The 12,915-nt window shown below is 42.7% G+C and overlaps 1 protein-coding gene across 5 annotated transcripts in view; it reads right to left on the reverse strand.

Moving 5' to 3' along the window:
- The window catches only part of SNX10 (sorting nexin 10), a 39,855-nt gene extending 27,187 nt beyond the window's left edge, over positions 1–12,668 (reverse strand). For 2 of the 5 annotated variants that reach the window (XM_071805018.1, XM_065832666.2), the window contains exon 1: positions 12,415–12,541. Coding sequence is in view for 1 of the 5 variants with exons in the window: in XM_071805019.1 (XP_071661120.1) it covers positions 12,549–12,668 (120 nt within the window). In the remaining 4 variants the exon portion in view is untranslated. The other 3 variants (XM_071805019.1, XM_071805016.1, XM_071805017.1) reach the window with 3 other exon arrangements.
- Between the last annotated feature and the right edge of the window lie 247 nt (positions 12,669–12,915).

The following is a 12,915-nucleotide window of genomic DNA, read 5'->3' on the forward strand; positions in this document are numbered from 1 at the left end:
ACTGCTGGGGAAAGAGCATCTCCTGCAACTCCTGCATGGAGCAGAGGACCTGGGAGATGCCTGTGCCACTGCTGTTGCAAGGGAGTAGGAAACGGAGGAGCTAAATCCCCACTTAATACTAACTCACACCTAGTCAGAAGCACGGACTAAATATTATTACAGGTTTCAAATGAAAGGATAAGTAGAAGAAAGCAACATTAACTTGTTTATGGAACAAAACTGCCTGAAATCATAAGACCAGCCATACTATATGTATCAATGGAAAGGTTCATCTAGTCCAGCAGTGACTTTGACAGTGACTCATAGCAGAACCTCAGAGTATAAGGAACAGGGAAAATTTTGAGTGCTTATTCCCCCATTTTGAAGACAGTAATGTGAAAACTATGTATAGGTAGCATACATTTATATATATTAAATGTACCATTCTGTGATGCCAAGCTGCCCACATCATAACATAGCCTGGCATTTACAGGAACTGGGTACATGGCCATCAAGGAACTGCTGCTCTTGTTGATGGGAAAAAACTTATTCAAATGCTGTTCCCAAGCAGGGACCTCCAGTCAATCCAGAGTAACTCAGCCTCAGTATACACAGATGCCTTCCACTTCACTCAGTCCAGTTTGATACCTGGTGTCAACCCAACTGTGGTCATCACAGGAGTCCCGAGTTCCCTTCTGCCCTTCACTATCCATGAACAGGATGGTGAGGACTGAAACTGGACTGTGCAGGTCACGGAGCTTGCTTGCTTGCTTCCTCCTGTCCACCCTGCTGCTCATCCACCTCACCCTCCCTCAGCAAACCACTGTGAGGGTCTGCCCACCAGAAGCAAAAAGAATGTGAAAGACACAAGCATTTTCATCTAACCTCTGCACAGCACTCGGGTGTCTGCAGACTGCCTAGTGAAGTCAACAAAATGAAGTACCCCTTGAGCGAATCCATCTCACTTTCCAGGCTCAAGGTACCCTTTTAATCAGTGTTGTATCACGGTAGCAGCAGAATCACCTCGTTGCCAAGCAGGGAACAAGCACGCTGTCTAAATTGTTTTTAAAAGAACAAGAGCTTTCCAAGCCAGCAACAGAATTCACACACCGTCCCTCCAACTACAACGCTGTGTACAAATGCACTGCAGAAAAATCAAGCCTTTGCAGCTGCGCTTACAATTCTGACTCCCAGACACCACTGCCAAGATGCTGACGCCTCTTTTCCTAAAGGATTTCACTCTATTTGGTTACTAAATACTTGTTTATGTTCACTGGGTATAAGACAGCTCCTCTTTACACACTATGTTATCATTTTTCTCCCAATCAGACACTTCCTTGTGCTGCAATCTGCCCAGCTATTAAGACCTGTTTTATCAAAAGAATTAATTCAGTCCATTAAAAAAATTAATTTCCCTCTCCCCTCCAAAATACATACATTAGGTGGATTACAGTATCAGGTGTGTGTCACAGATTTCCAGTTACAATGGTATTACACCACGATTTGAATTGTCTCAAGTTAATATTGTATTGCTGGACAGCAGCATGACTCACACGCTAAGCCCATCTGAAACCTCTAAAAGCCTAAAGATAAACAAGGAAGAATACTAAGAAATATGTTCACAGTAAGAGAGAGCATTAGATGTTTCTTCACTCTTTTTCTTCCCCTCCTTTTTGCAGTCTTAAACTGCAGATTTATGCTCAAACAACGGACTTCACGTATATACTGGAGTTTCAGTGGGTTGCTGATCCTAGAGCAACTATTACTTTTCTCCCATTAGAAAATACTGGTAAAGCTAATGCTGGCAGATTAACCATTTCTTAAAAGACCATAGAAGGATAATTGTGGATCAAGACACTGAAAGAACAGCATGTTCCCGTATTTGTCATGGTAATTAGTTATTACCCAGGCTGGCGCTTGCCACAGCTTCTGCAGACAACTTGGGTTCACCCAAAACTCTCCCGCCGGTCCAGCTCCCATGTTCCCCTGCCATGTGAGCCTACCTCTGCTAACTCTTTCCAAACATTACAGTGCAGAAAAAGTACCTTAAACTACACTAAGTGATTTTGTAGCGTAAATAATTGCAGGTTTTGTTGCTAGGGCATTTTCAGAAGGTCAACAAAGAGATGAGGCAGTCTTTGTACTGAAGCACTGATGACCTCCAAGGTGAAGTCCCAGTAAATGTGCTTGCTCCAGAGGACTTTTGAGATCCCCTGCACTTGGAGAAACTGATTTCAGAAGCAGTAGCAACACTGGCAATCTGGCAAGTTCAATCATCTTTCAACTATACGTGTCCTCAACATGAAAAATACTGGACAGGCACTAGACTTCTCACCAGTACTTAAACAAACAAGGTATTTCCCTTTGAAAACAAAGGGAAAAAAGAAAGTAATTTCCAGGTTAAAAATCACTTGCTGACATGGTACCCAAGTACTTTTCATTTTGAAAAAGTACTTTTCCAATTCAAAGTTCTGTTTATTTACAGAAGTGGTGAGTGAAGATGTGTGTGTTTGTGTGTGCACAGCACATCTGATTAAATACACCAACAAGAACCAGCAACATAAAATCATGGACAGATAAGCCGTGCCTAAATATTTTTATATGATGCCAGTTACAAACAGCACATTAGACAGCACATTTACAGGCTGGATTACAAAGAAGGGATTTGTAAACAGACACTGAAGTATCAGTATTTCAGAACACCAATTAAATCCTAAGAAAAATCTCAAATGCTGCTTCTGACAAAGGGTTCATCTTCAGAGAACATAAGTTTTTCTTTCTTCCAAAACTTCACGTTTCTTACAGGAATTAAATATTTCATTGCATTAAAACAAATTAAGTTGCCCCCAAAAAATTACCTTTCACAAGGTATCTCTCTGTAATAACTAATTTTTATTCATGGCAGAAGAAGGGCTGATGGCAGCTGTATCTTTCCTGCTGAGTAAGCAAAGCAGGTCAGGAAGAGCCATGAGGGCTTATTGCAACATCTCTTTCTCAGTCTCTCAAATGCAAATGCTGACATCACCTGACCCTTTCCTGTCTGACTCACTCCCTGGAACATTTCGTATCTCGTGTGCCAGAAATTTCTCATTTTTTTGCTCATTTCAAGTGTTTTTGATCTATGATTTAATTTTTCTCTGCTGTTTGAATTGCTGTTACATAGGACTTCTGTTTTAGCTTGGCTTTCTTCCTGCTACGGATTTCCTTATCGTACCATAACAGCTATTTTTGTTATGCACCACCTGGTCCTGTCTAGGAAGTGCTAGTGCTTGGCCTTGTCCCCAGAGAGGAAAGTGAAGCATAAGTAATAGTCTGGGCCATAACCACAGAGTTAGAAGTCTCAGTATCATGACCTGTGTCTGGGGAGGTGCCTGGGAAAGACCAAGCTCACATACAGTAAAAAATGAAATGAACAGTTAAGTAATAATGTCCTGAGATAGATCAATCCCAAGCAGTCAAGCATTCTCTATAATTGCAGCTCAAAGCAGTGGTGAACATAGGAAATATTGTAGCCAACACAGCATGCTCAACAAGCATCTTGATCAAATCCAGTCAAATCGTCGTGTCTCTTGGGTCGTCTTAGTTGACCAAGCCTATGTGGGATGATTACAATGGTCCAGCTGGATCAGCCATCCTGTCTCTCACACAATAGCAATTAACACTTTGGGCTTTCTTCCCTTGACAAATTAATGAGATAGCCCATCATTACTGCAAAACCTTACTGGTGTTACATCTGTGTAGCTGCATTCATATATTGTACTAGTTTATGAGGTGGATTTATCAGCAGTTAAATTAACAACTTAAGAATCTATTAACAGTGATTTCAACTGGGCAGCTTGCTTTTTCAACAGGCTTTGTTCTCCTCCTCAGTTAGCCTGTGCCCGTGGTGTGAAAACAACATTTTGGAAGTAAAGAGCTTCTAAATAGTGTTACTCATTACTTAAGCAGGCAATTCTGAGGGGCAAACAGCATTTGGCAGGAAGGTCTTTTCATGATTCTAACCAATAAGAAAAATCAAACTGAAAAATCAGTGATTTGTCCACATCCACTGGATTTTCTGCTTCTCATTTCTTCTCAGCCCACTAAGATGTGATTTTGGGTACATTCACCCCAATTATGGACCCTGCTGTTGCACCATGACTTCATAAGACTGGCATCAGCCCTTGGCCAAAACACAGCATGGGAGGCAGACTTCTGGTACAGAAAACTCCTTTCAGAAGTTGTGAGAGAACAGCAGGAGACATGACAAGCAAATAAGAACAGGAGGAAGATAAGAAAAGCAGTACTTGGGTTTGATGGCTCTGCCATCACAGCCAAGTCAAAAGAGTTGCTGGCCAGCCTGGACCTAACACTGACTCAAGGTCAAGCAGTAAGAGGAGCAAAGGTAGAAAAGTTCATGCCTGCAGGACAAATATGACCCACAGCTTGCTTTCAGTGCCCAAACCCACATAACAAATTCAAGTATACCACTAAGTGGTCTGAAGGACTTTTTCTGCCTTCAGCAGGAGAAAGACTCACTGAGCAGGTGCTGCCTAAATGAGAAGAATGCACAGATTTAAGTTCATTTTAAACTCAGACAGTTTAGACAGTATTACAAACCTCTGGGAAAACAACAGTCTGAGATTAAACTGGTTTAAGCTAGTGGTGTTTAAATAAGGCTTATTCTAGGTTCACTTCAATATATTTACTTCAGGGCAAAAAAAAAAAAAAAAAGCACAATCCTGTCTTAAAAAGGACCAAGTGGCAATTTGCAGAATCACACCTTTGGCTAAACCAGCTGAAACCTACACATTATGTATGGACATATTTGAAATCGTACTTTGTGGTCCTACAGGCAAATCTATAATAGACATCTATCATATGGCTGCTGGGACCTGACAATAACCAAGAGATCCTTTCCAGCCTTACCGTTTTGCAGAAACACAACGTTGCTGTGGGGATGATGGCTTTTCAGTCCAGGGCTACACACACATCTTGGAACAAAACGGCAACCAAGGCAACTTGGGGTAAGAAACGGTCCAGATACAGCAGGAGCAGAAGGTGCCAGTTACCAAACATCCTCTGCAGCTGGAAACCCGAAGAGGAAAGCCTTGCTGCGAGTATCCAGCCTACCTGGTCACTGCTGGTAGCCTTTCTGCAGAACTGATGCAATTGGGTCGCTGTGGACAACGGAGACGGAAATAACCATTGCTGACGATACATTCCACTTTATAGGTGAGTTTCGAATCCTGCAGCACAGACAAGTGCTTTACATGCTTGGAAACAGCCCCCAAAGGATAGTGCTGTCCTTGACAGGGTCTGTTTTATTGATATAGCAGGAGAACAGGAAGGAGAATGATTGTCATCTAGCCTAAAAACACAACTTCCGTAACTGTAGAAGCTATCAACTGACTCCTGAAAACCAAAATTTACTCTGTGTTAAAGAGAGAATAAGGCTGTTTGAGGTTTGAACTAGTTTAACTGAGCTTATGGGGAAAAGACAGCACCCCTTAGAATTAGGTTTTGCTGGAAATCCAGTGAATGGGTAATCATATAGACCCAACCAAATAATTTTCCACACTGCCAACAAACTTACACTTCAGATGTCTGGGATAAGTCAATTAACACCCAAGGTTAAAATGATGGAAGCTCTAGTGATTTTCAGGTGCACAAAATAATCCTGCAGTGTTCAGAAACACATTAGTAGTCATCACTGTCACAGCCTAAGAGTATATGCAAGACAGTGCTCTAAGTAGAGATGGTGCCTTTTATGATAGAAATATACTTGGAAAAAGAAATAAGCTCTCAGATTTGCAAGCTCTCCTTCAATTATATTTCTGTGGCTGTACATCCCAAAGCCTAATAAAAGATATTTAAGGTGAAAAACTTGCCTTGGTCAAAGATCTGTGGCTCTGAAAAGCCTAGAGAATATGGAAGAATCATTTTTGAAAGAAAAGCATTGCTTATATCCATTTGCTATAGTACAGCAAATCATTTTTTGAATCTTTTGTTTAAATTCAAATATGGAATGGCAAAAAGGAAGGTGAAATCCATCTGTTGATTGAAGCCTGAAGAACACCTTTATGTTTTCTTAAAGACAGCCCACAGCATTCCAAATACTCCTTACCATTGTCTTGCATTAGTTACAAGTTTGGTGCATGCACCAAAGGGTAGTTTTCTTGAGAAAGTCAAGATGCTCTCTTTGCAAGCTGAACTATTAACACCTACTTACTGGTGTTTGCATTAAATCGCCGTGATCCAGCTACGCAAAGCTCACTGAAAAGACCTCAGCTGGGAAAGAATCTTGTATCCCTACCCTAAGGTTTAGCCTGGGACTACACAACTAGTGTGGGTGTCCTTTTCCTGGTCAGCAGGTCAAACAGATCCTCCTTCCAAATCCACTTGCAATGGCGAGTTAAATAGCGTCAGAAAGCTTCCTTGTGGATGAGAAGAAGCCCAGGAAGGCTTGTTCCTGCACAAGAATTTATGTGTGTCAAACAGTTCTTCATAAAATCCTCAATGGGACATTTTGGCTATAAATCCTCTCTCTGATACTTGGATCTTACTGCCCAAAACCAATTTCATGGTCTGGGAGGTGGAACGGCTGTTTAAGCCAGCCATCTGGCTGCTTTCCTCACCATCTTCACAGCAACTCACATCCTCATCCACCCAGAGAGGGGGAGACAAGGGGCTTTATCTCATCTGGAACGAGTGATTTGCCTTCCTGTCTACCCAACAACTCTGTTAATTCAACTCCATGTAGTCATACCAAAGCCAATCTTCACCGTGACCAGACAGACATAACAAGTGCAACATAGTCATAAATTCTTGGGGAGCAGACCAACTGGTGTCACAGCCATTAAACACTGGTCTCATTATTTCACGTGTACAAAGACATGTGAGGGTATTTTTGGGCCGTGTTCCTCCATGCTATGGGAGACAAGGCTACTACATTTAGCTGTTCTCAAGGCAAGCATGATCGCAATGACATTACACGCCGATGTGACTATATATACACATGTGAATACCTGGCATGTCATGGGCTCTGGTACTATCAAAATGTTCTCCAGCACCCAGGACTTGCAGCTATTTCCCTTCTCTATGTAAATGCTCCACTTACCTTTTAATGCCTCATTAGTAGAAATTTGTTTCTTCTGGGAAGAGGCACACCACTCTTGGGAAAACAAAGCCTTCCCCTCCGGGAAGACAGCTAAAGATCTCATTAAAACAGGTACCTAAGTTTTGACTAATTTAAAACCACACATCACTACTGTGCAATTAAAAAGAGGAGACTGTTAGAAGGCACGAAGTTTTAATCAGGTGACTGCTGTTGTACACGTGGGGCAAGGTAGGTGAGCAGTTACGGCTTCCCTGAAGGAAAGGAGGGGCAGGAACTTGAACTTGAAGGACATGTTGGAAACACACACTCACAGAGATTGGGGTATACTACTCATTGTTAGCTCCCTAGTAACAGATGTTTTGTTACAGGAGCAGGATATCCATTTTGCTTTGAGGCACAGGATACCTATGAGTGACCATATCGTCCTAGACAACTCTGGCAGAGAAGAAAGGGAGAGGAAGAAGTAGTTTTCCTAAGCCACAAGTCCTTTAAATGCCAAGAAACAGGAATGTCTGTGTACCACAAAAAGCCAGCATGGAAAGTAAATGGTGTTCTCTTTACACACAAGAGTTAATGGAGAGAAAATCCTCCATAACAAAAGCTTTGTTGGTTAATTTGTTCTCAAACAAATTAAACTCATCAGTATACATCCTGCTAGACAATGCTGTGGCAATCCATAACAACGATCACATGAAGATGCTGGAGCAAGGAGAAACTTCTTGAAAACCCATCAAGTCCTTCCTTTTGGGCCAGGCCCACAGGCTCATGCTGAGTCAAAGACTTTTGAGAGTTTTACATCTATTGATAAATTCATCTGCCATACTGGGAGACATTTTGAAATAACTCAGGCTGAGATGCCAGCAGGACAACATACAATACTGGTGTGCAAACACCTTGACCAATACCTGCACAGCACCGATCTCAGGGCACAGCCTGTTTAATTATAGCCTTTTGGCAGAACAGAAGAAAACAAGCAAGGGTGTAGGATGTATGTTACTTATGTGGCCAGGTCGTAAGTACTGAAGGAGTGAGTATAGTGGGGAAACAAGTCTCTCTGTGTGTGTGTGTGTGTGTGTGTGTGTATTTGTATAATGCCCAGTAAAGTCCAAAAGGAAACTGGTTTCTTGGACCAGAAGCCCTGATGGCATTTAAGGATTCTGTGAAGACATATCACTAATTAGACCTCAAGAAAATAAATACTATTTTGAAGCTCTCCAAGTTGAAAGAGGATCACTGGAGGAACATGATGCAAAATGCAGGACCATTTGAAAACATTTTCTTGAATTATGTTCTGTTAAATCTCCCACTGATCCCTTCGCCCTGCAGAAACCTGGACAAGTAGGATTTGGATAGCTAAACATAAACATTCAGTGTCTTTGTGGATGCTTATAAGGTGTCCTGCTTACTCTTCAGCTGCTGCCCAAGAGGAGGGTGGATCAACTGTAGGTCATGTGCCAGGATGCCAGACCCATCCAGATGTCTCAGATCCCAGGCACCAGTCACCCACATCATTGCCACCAACCCATGGCCAAGTTGATGGACAATGCACAGGCAGCACTTGGGTGCTACACGCAGTGTGGAGGGATTGCTTAGAAGACCCTGCTCCATTCCCAGCACCTCCTACCACAGGGGCCAGTCTGGGCTAGAGCTATTGCAAGGGGTTCCAGCTCCAAGCTGTCCTTGCAGTCTCTCTGCTTGTTCTTCCCCTCCCACTGACGCTTCATTTTAAGAGAACAGAGAGCTTTCACCGACCGTGTGATTAAGTTAGAGCTTCTGCCAACAAGGAAATCACAATGGCAGGCTGCTTTCTGTGAGCAGAGCAACCCCTCCTCCAGCCACCACTGAACTGACATGATAAGCTTTCTATTTTTGCTTCCCTGTTCTTCAACATCTATGTAAGTCCAAAACATGAACGTTTTGTAACCATATGAACTAATCAAGGATTCCTTTGGGGGTTTTTGTTTGTATCCTCCAGATTAAGGAAGAAGACTGCTTATGAAAGGCGTTTCTATTCTTAAGGAGCATGTAGAGATTTAGCAAGGAATGCTACAAAGATCCAAAGCCAAATATTACGCACCATACTTGTGCATGTAGTTGCCTGTAGTCAACAAGCAACTATAGCATGATTTGCTTTTCTAACCCAAGAGTTACCCTGCCAAGAAGTCAAGAAATTCCTACAGGATACATAGCTTGTGCTTCCCTCTTAGTATTTTTAGTATCGGAAGAACAAAAAAAATTGCTGAGGGTTTGTTTGTTTATGATAAATTATGTAAAATGTTTAACAATAAGGAAAACACTTTAAAAAAAAAAAAAATCACAATATCCTAAATTAACCAGATTTCTTATACTATAGTTCTCTGCTTACAAAAGCCAAAAGCTTACGCATGCTACACATCCCGTGCATGGAAATAAGATCCATGGGATACATAGCAGAAACATGATACACCTATCCTATCTACCTACTTCCAGGAGGCAAAGGATGCCTCCAGCATCCTTTTCACTGCCAAAGGCTGTAGGGCAGGGATAATAGGCAGACAGGGGAAGAAGGGAGCGATGCAGCAAGGAGAGGTACTCTAGGTGTGTTTAACTAAGAACAGGACACAGGAAACTTCAAAATGATAACTGCCATGACCCCCTCTGTGTGGAAAAAAGATATTCTGTAAGAGATTAATGCGTGGCAGCATGAGCTCTGTAAAAAATAAATAAATCTGGGAACGTGGCTTTTACCCTCTGCTCTTCATTGCTGCTACCTTGCATCAGTCACATCACCAGTCCTGGCTAGATTGTGACAGTTCATTAGGAGAAGTCATATCACATGTTTACTAATTGTTGGCTTGATTTAATGCTCCACCACCTCTTATGCCTGAAGATTTACTGAGTTTGACCCAAATGCCCAGTGTTTTTTGCTCCCTATGGCATTGTGCTTGGGGAGGAAAATGCCAGGATAGTTGGAGAACGACTCACATCTGACCCATCACAGCACCATGGGCAAGCAACAAGGGCAGAAGCAGCTCCAGCAGGTATACCAGGGCTGGCTACAGGTGCTGCCTGAAGAACAGCTGTTCTTCAGGAGTTAACATGGAAAACCATAGCTGAAAACAACTTCTAATTGTATTAAAAGATCAAAGCAAGAGGCCTCAAAGGGTAAAGGCAATGTTTACCCAGCTCTGCCTGCAAGGCAGAGAACAAGGGAAAAACAGAAAGCCTGCTGAGATAGGATCTAGGCAATATTTCATGAACCACAGTATTGCGGTGACGTGATGCTGCTTCAGCTTTCTGCTGGGCTATCCCCAACTGATGGTACCACAAACAACCCTGACTGATTGTACCATAAACATATCTTTAAAGAAAAAAAAAAATAATAATTGTTAAAAATCACATCATTCAAATAAATTACTGTCTTATTTAAACACAAAACCTACTGAAGCAGATTCTATCCAAATCCAGCTAATTTTAGGAATTAGTATCTGCAAGCTGGCAACTATTGTTTTGCAATGGTACAGAAGCACAAATCCTTATTTCCAGTAGCTCACCTGATAACAGCTAACTGCAGTTAAACTACAGAGACATAATCAAAATAGGAACCATTACACTAATATAATTTATAATGGATTTTCTATTTGTATGAACATTTGAAGGTACTTTATTAAACAAACATTTCTATATTCACAAACAGTATCTTGGTTTTTATTTCATTAGTTCTCTGGGATCAAAGACCACCTTTTTGCTTGGCTTTACACAGCTTTTACCATGAGGTACAAGTAACTGAATGAGGCTTCTAGGTGCTACTGTCTTCTAATTACACTATAGCATTGGAGAAATTACATTGTTGGTAGTAATATTTTCAGAATGTTTTTCTCCCTTAAAAAAAAAAAAGTACTTATATTTAGTTCTTTTGCAAATAAAATTTAAAATCATAATAAATTATAATAAAGTTCACATGTATTATAAGCCCTTAAAACTATATGAATGTACACATGGTGCACCAATGCAAGTTCCTTAAACTGAACTTCTTTAAAAGGTAAATCTTCTCAGATTCAATATAAAATTTACATTATGAAAAAGAGACTTCTGGATTTCAAGTCAAGCATTAGAAACATTACATAATAACATAGGCTGATGAAGGCATAAAAAAATTTTTCCTCTTCTGTGCAATGCCGGTATTTCCATTTTTCCTAAAGGAAGTCCAGTTTTGTGTCATCCGGGAAATCTCTGCCTTGCACTACTTTTAGTTTCAGTTTTCCCTAGCATGACTGTCCCCTTTGCCTGAGCTGTTTTCTGTCAACACAAGAAGCAGAGTGGAAAATGATAACTGAGGCTGCTCTTTTCCTTGGATAAGGGGTGGACATGTGCCCGGTGGGAGCTTCAAACACACTCAAGCGTGCTAGACCCCGATCCTTGGTGGCCTGGCTCCACACCTCCCTCTGCCTTTACCTTTTCACCACTGCTTGCAGAATTAGGCAATATTCACCGAAAATTGCCACATCCCCAAAGGGGCTGTGAAAACACCCAGCCTGTCACGCTGATCCGATGATGACTGCGTGTCTCTATGGGGCAATATCAGTCAGTAGGTGTGAGACAACAGGCAAACATGGGTATTTCGAGGAAGGGCGCAGGCAGCTGCCCCTGTCCCTCCCTGCCTAATTCCAGCACGTGGCCCAAGGCGAACACAGCAACTCAATCACTGGAACTTCCTTTGGTTTATAAAACAGTTAGTTTTAACCGCATACTGTGTTTTCATAGGCTTTCTTCAGATGTACCAAAAAACGTTCAGGTTGCTTAATTTAAATAACACTTATCATTTAAGAATAATAATAAGGCAGTCTCTTGCCTAACAAAAAGGTACAACAAATACGATGTATTTAATACAAAATTATGCCACTGTATACATTATATGACATACACTGTATATTTATATATTATTGTCACCATAATATGTATGATTATATAATGTATATACACACAGAGCTTTTGTACATCCACATAAAAGTCATGGTTGCCAAAGGTGATGGACTTGCTTCAGCAAAACAAAAAACCTTAGTTCAAAACAGGATTAACAATTATCTCAACGGAAGTTTCTTACTGCCTGGCGTTAGTCATTACTCGGAATAGTGATTTACATGGCTGTCAATCACTGCGGAGCCCCGCATCAAAGATCAGCGGAATAAACATGTTTTAAAAGACAGAAGAGCCGAGCCCTATCACAGCCGGCAGTTCTGCAACAAGGCTGGCTGCTTGCACCTGGGCTTTCCAAGTCCTTGCCAAACCCTGGGTTATTTTAAAGAGCTCGGGCAGCGCCTCACCGTCACCCGGAGCACGAACGGTTCGACACTCACCCAGCCGCGCCGGCGTCCGCGGCTCCAGACAGACCCGCACGGCCCGAAATATCCCGTTCCGGACGACCCTGCCGCTGTGCCGGAAGCCCCGCGGCGGCTGCTCCGGTGCCCCCCGCCGCCACCGCCGCACTCACCGCCCGCTGCCGCCGCCACCGCACACAACACCGCCGCTCCCGCCACCGCCCATAGGCCGACAGGGGGCGGTGCGTCGCCAGCAGTGGGCGGGGCGAAGGAGCGGCCCCGCCCACTTCCATCGCCGGGCGCTACACCGCAGGGACCTGGCCGCGGGGGCTAAAGCGGGGAGGGTGCTGCGGAGAGAGGGACCGACAGGGGACAGGGACGGTGCAGGGGCGCGCGCGCCTTGGTTCGGGCTGTGCCGCACCGCGGGGTGCCGAGTGGGTTTCCCGGCGGCTGCTGAGTTTTTAAGCCGTGTGTTCTCCACCTGGGCACCCAGAAATGCAAAAAGCAGCTTTCCTCAGAAAGAGTTAATTTTAGGAGCCT

The sequence above is a fragment of the Patagioenas fasciata genome, chromosome 2, assembly GCF_037038585.1.
Source record: "Patagioenas fasciata isolate bPatFas1 chromosome 2, bPatFas1.hap1, whole genome shotgun sequence".
In the NCBI taxonomy this organism is placed as follows: Eukaryota; Metazoa; Chordata; class Aves; order Columbiformes; family Columbidae; genus Patagioenas; species Patagioenas fasciata.